Here is a 5,453-nt window from a genome sequence, read left to right as displayed (position 1 = left end):
GCGCCCGGCCTACTTTCCTTAATTTCGTGAAATTTAAATACCATAGGCTTTACACGGTTCCAGAACGTGAGTTATCATGCTAAGCGGCTCTTTTTCATGTGAAGTTGAAAGAAAAGCTGCTTCAAACCTAGAAGAGGAGCTACTGCCCTGCTCCAAACAGCTGTCCACCCCCAACACACACCCTGGTGCTCCCAAATCCTTGATTCTTTTGCTTTCCCTATCACAGCTACACCTACTGAATCTTGTGGAAAATTGTCCCATCTCCTGAAACAGACACGTGAGAGCAGTGGCAAACGTCCCCTTTTTCCCTGTAGTGCCGGGCATGCTGGAGTATGAGAGTCTGCAGGGCATTTCTGGCCTGAAGCCCACGGGCTTCCGGAAGCGGTCATCCAGCATAGACGACACAGACGCCTACACAATGACCTCCGTGCTGCAGCAGCTGAGCTACTTCTACAGCACCATGTGCCAGAATGGCCTGGACCCCGAGCTCGTGAGGCAGGCGGTGAAGCAGCTCTTCTTCTTGATCGGGGCGGTCACGCTGAACAGCCTCTTCCTGCGCAAGGACATGTGCTCCTGCAGAAAAGGGATGCAGATAAGGTAAAACCCAGGACGGCCACCTACCCCGGACAGGCCAGCTGGAGGGAATGCTCTTAAAGTCCAAGGCCGCACATGCCTGGCCCTGCCTGCTGCAGCCTCAGACCCCCACCAGCTGCTGCGGGGATGTGCAAGGTGACTCACAGTGCCCCAGAGATGTCAGCCATCTGGCGCCTGGACCCTACCCCCCTCACACCGCACCACGCTACCTTGACGATCCGACCTAGTGGCTTTAACTGAGAACTAGTAATTGTATATTTTTAATTCTAGCCCTTTATGGTTATCATACACTCAACCCGCATAACCACCTTCTCTGTGACTAGTACTGCAGGCAGAGAACACAGGAAACAAAGGAAAAATGATATGATTCCTGCCCTTGTGAAGCTTAAAATAGCTAAGCAATAAATCAAGGCACAAACTAGCAGTGCAGGAAATGCTTCAGAAAAGAGAGAGATTGCAGACGGAAAAGTTGGCTAAGCCAGAGAGTTGTGCGTTGAGTGATTAAGGAAAGGGAGAAAGCAGGCAGGGGACATGGGCAAAGGCACAGTGGTGGGACCCAGCGAGTACCCCTGCTCAAGCTCCTTCTGGATTAAGAGATTTGTCTGGGGAGCAGTAGGACCAAAGTAGAGAGGTCGGTTGGATCCAGACTGGAATGCTAGGCTAAGGCATTTGGAGTTTATCCCGAAGACAAGGAAATCCACGGTTTCGAGGTGTGTCAACTCTCTCTCTCCATTAAGGAAACGTGCACCTTGAGCTATTATTGGAACTAACACTGGTCAAGTGATTAGGAAACACATGATATGGGGTGGATATTTAAGATTCTTATAATACGTGCAGGAATGGGATACCTGTCTGTGATAGGAGAACCTGGGGTGGCGATGATAGTAATGATGTAAGAGAAGGTGACAAAGGAAGTATCTTAAGCTAAGAAATAAATGTGAAGCATCCATTATGCCTTTTCAGCATTAGTGAAACTTGGACATTCCCACAAACCAGGCTGGCAAATTCCCACGCTAGGGTATGGTTTTCAAATACGAAGGGGTATTCAGAAGGACTGGCCTTTGCAAGTCTTTTTCTCTTTGTTGAGAAAGGAAAGAGTTCTGTTTATTTCACAAGCTCCAAGCAGATGCCCTGTAGCCCTCGGAGGTAGGTTTCAGCCCTATTTAAAGTAAAGCCATGAACTTACATGCGCCTCCACAGCCTTTGCTAAACTCAACCCTCACTCCGTCAGGGGGTCCCCCAAGACTGCGTAGGGACATGAGGGAGATTCATAACTCTAGATCTTAGAACAACTTCTGCGAGGACAAGCAAACATCTGCCCCGGAGTTGCTCAGTGCTTTTTCCCTTTCACCAGTTGAAAGTGGCCATCAGAGAAGTAGTGCCTTTACAGTGCTACGCTGTTAGAGGCATTCGCTTATTCGTTCAGATATTTACCAAGTGCCTGCCATAAGCAAGGCCTACAGAGGATTTGAGATGGCTTTACAACGAAATCATGAGCGATAAAATAATAAAATATGAACACAAGTAGAAAATCAGAACCAAAGAAAAGAAAAATATGTAAATAGTAGACAGAGTAGCTTGAAAACTGGCTTCCAGGACAAAGAGCAAAACACAACGAGCTCTTTGTTTCATTGGGTATGGCGAGGCAGGACAGCTCCTGGGAAGATATAAAGATTTTCCTAGTACCTAAGTCTTTCTCGTTCTTAGTCATGAATTGCAAAAATAATGCCTCATGTGGAACTCTATCTCATAATTGCCACGCTAACATTTTTACAGCAAATTTCATTGTGGCTGCTTTGCCCATTGTCCCATGAAGACAGTTCTGATAGGAACTAGAATAATGGGACCCAAATAAATAGGTTGCTTTCTGGCCTGAGGGATTCTGGGAGAGTAGGAAAAGCAATGATTTGGGTCTTAAAGAACAGATGGGATTTCAACAAATAAAGAATTACAGGAATGAGCACAGGCTGAAATGAAGGGAAACTGAAAGCAGGGTGTGGACGGAGCACGCCAGGAGTGATGGGAACCTAGAAAAATTAGGAAGAGAACAGAGTGCCAGGGCGAAAAATACATACTTAGTCCCTCAGCAGTGGCAGCCAATACAGGTTTTTTTCTTCAGAAGGTTTAAACTATGAATTCGCTTTCTTTAGTAGTTGTAGGACTATCCAGGTTATGTATTTCATCTTAGGTGGGTTTTAGTAGTTTGTGATTTTCAAGAATTGGTCCATTTAGTCTAAGTTGTTGAGTTTATGCACGTAGAGCCGTTCATAATATTTCCTTGTTATCCTTTGAATTTCTTCGGGATCTGTAGTGCTGTCCCTCTTCCATTCCTGAATTTGGGACATTTTCAGCCACTATTTTTCCAAATATTTTGTCTACATCATACTTTTTCTTCTACTTCTAGAACTTCTGTGATGCAAATGTTAGCTCTCTCATTATTGTCCCATGAGTCCCTAAAGTTTTCTTCATTTTTCTCAGTTTTTTTCCCTCTGTGCTGTTCAGATTGGATAATCCCTATAACCCTTCAAGTTCAGCGACTCTTCTGTTATCTCTAGTCTGCTACTGAGACTATTCAGTGATTAATTTTATTTCTGTTACTGTATTTTTCAATCCTAAAATTTTCATTTGGTTTCTCTTTATATCTTCTATTTCTTTTCTGAGACTTTATATTAATATCTTTCCATTCATTGCAAGAGAGTTTATGTTTACTTTTTGAATCATTTTTATGATAACTTCTTTTTAAAGTTTTTGTCAGATAATTCCAATATTTGTGTCATCTCAGTGTTGACATCTGTTGTCTCATTTAATGTGAATTGAGATTTTTCTGTTTCTTCATATGTCAAGTAATTTTGAATTGTATTCTAGACATTTTCAATGTTATATTATGAGATGCTAGTCTAGATCTCTACATCCTATGGAGGATGTTGATATTTTTTTCATGTAAACAACCCACTTGGGTTCAGGCTACAAGTTCTGACCATCCTCTATGTATTGTGGTCCCCACGTTGGTTCAGTTTTCAGAGGCTTTGTGGTGCTATTTGGTTCTGTCTCATATGTGTGACATACGCTGGCCAGTCTGGAACTTGAGTGGTTGCCTAGGTCATAGTTCAGTTCTCGAAGTGTGTATATGCTGTTTAGGGTCAAATCCATGCATGGACTCAGGGATAAGCCCAGGAACTCATAAAGAACTTTAAGAAGCTACTTTCCAAGCTTTCCCAGGCTCCTCCCTTTCCACAATATCCCTGGAACTTTCTGGTCCCTTTTTGGTCCGTCAGCCAGAAAACTGGGGCTTTACATAACTTGCTCTGCAATGCAGTTCCTGCAATGTCCCCTCCTGGGGACGAATGGTGGGAGGGCAACGAGAGAATTAAAACAGTGGACTCATCTGTCCTCTTGAGCCACAGCTTCTCCAGTGGGAAAGGAACTTTTCCTTCTCTCCAAGTCTCAGGCTCCCACTGGCCCCCATTGCCACCGCTGCTGCTACCATGGGATTGTTTGGGATCTGAACATGAAAGAATGAATAAAGGAAGGGGAAAAGCGGGGCATTTCCACCCTCTCTCTGAGCATCAGGAGACCCTTCTCCAGCTCCTCAAGCTAGAGCCGGAGGGCTCCTCCCAGAGCTCTTTGTTGAAGTTGATGCTCACTTCTCAGTTTCAGGCCGTGTTGAGGTCAGGCCAGTGAAAAGCAGAGGGAAACAACCAGTAAACTCACTTTCAATTTGGAAGTACTTCAGATTCTGGTGATCTTCCCCAAGACACTATTTACTTTTCAGAGTCCTCAAATAGCTGCCCATGCGTTCCATCCAGGGCATGTAGCTGCATCGAGTGGGAGCAACAGGGTGGAGTGTGGCTTACTCCAGCTCACCAAGAACCAGAACTCCACACATTTTTAGTGAGAGAATTAACATGCTCAAAATTCAGATTTAGAAAGGCCTGTGGCAGGATCAAATGGGGTGGCTTAGAAGGGCTAAGATGGGAGGCCCATTAGAAACCTATTGTAATAAAAACTAATAACTCAAACTATTGGGACAAAGTGACAATGCAAAAAAGGGGGAGGGGAGAACCAAAGCAAGGGGTGTTGTCCCACACACGTGGCCTCCCAGCGCACTACATGACTGTAGCGCTACTGTCCCAGTGTCACACCCGAGAGGAGACCCACACGGAGAGTTGCTTATTGGGAAGCTCAGAGCTGGGACTGACCCTAGAGATCACCCAGTTCAACACTCAATTTTTTTTTTTAGTGTCTTCATTGATTTGTAATTTACATACCATAAAGTTCACCCATTTAAAGTTCGGTGGTTTTTGGTATATTTACAGCATTGTCCAACCATCACCGTAATGTAATTTTCACCATAACATAATGTAATTTCCATCTCTCCTAAAAGAAACCTCATACCATCAGCAGCCACTCTCACTCCTCTACCCCCAACTCTCTATCCCTGAGCCTAGGCAATTATTAATATATTTTCTTTCTCTATAGATGTGCCTATTCTGGACATTTTTAAACAAATGGAAGCATAGAATATATTCTCTTTTGTGGATGGCTTTCACTTACATAATGTTTGGGAATTTTATCTATGTAGCAGATATCAGCATCTCACTCCTTTCTATTGCTGAATAATATCCCATCGTATGGATATGTTGTAATTTGTTTACCCATTCAGCTGTTGATGGGCATTTGGGTTGTTTTTACTTTTTGGCTATTAAGAGTAACACTTCACTTAGTGGAATGTGTTCCAGCTCTGTCCAGGAGAATACAAGAGGTACTGTATCACCATTGTTTCTTAAAGCTGAATAGTACTCCATGGTATACATATACCACATTTTATTAATCCACTCATGTATTGATGGACACTTGGG

General features: G+C 43.8%; 1 protein-coding gene across 1 annotated transcript in view; it reads left to right on the top strand.

Annotated features, from left to right (window-relative positions):
- MYO5C (myosin VC) overlaps positions 1–5,453 on the top strand; it is an 82,040-nt gene that overhangs the window by 73,159 nt on the left and 3,428 nt on the right. Inside the window, exon 34 of the mRNA XM_012658022.1 lies at positions 315–597. Coding sequence (XP_012513476.1) covers positions 315–597 — 283 coding nt within the window. The remainder of the gene's footprint in view (positions 1–314; positions 598–5,453) is intronic.

Source organism: Propithecus coquereli, unplaced genomic scaffold (assembly GCF_000956105.1).
Source record: "Propithecus coquereli isolate 6110/MARCELLA unplaced genomic scaffold, Pcoq_1.0 Scaffold57, whole genome shotgun sequence".
In the NCBI taxonomy this organism is placed as follows: Eukaryota; Metazoa; Chordata; class Mammalia; order Primates; family Indriidae; genus Propithecus; species Propithecus coquereli.
The sequence above is the reverse complement of the archived record's forward strand: the minus strand, read 5'-3'. Positions and strand labels throughout refer to the sequence as shown.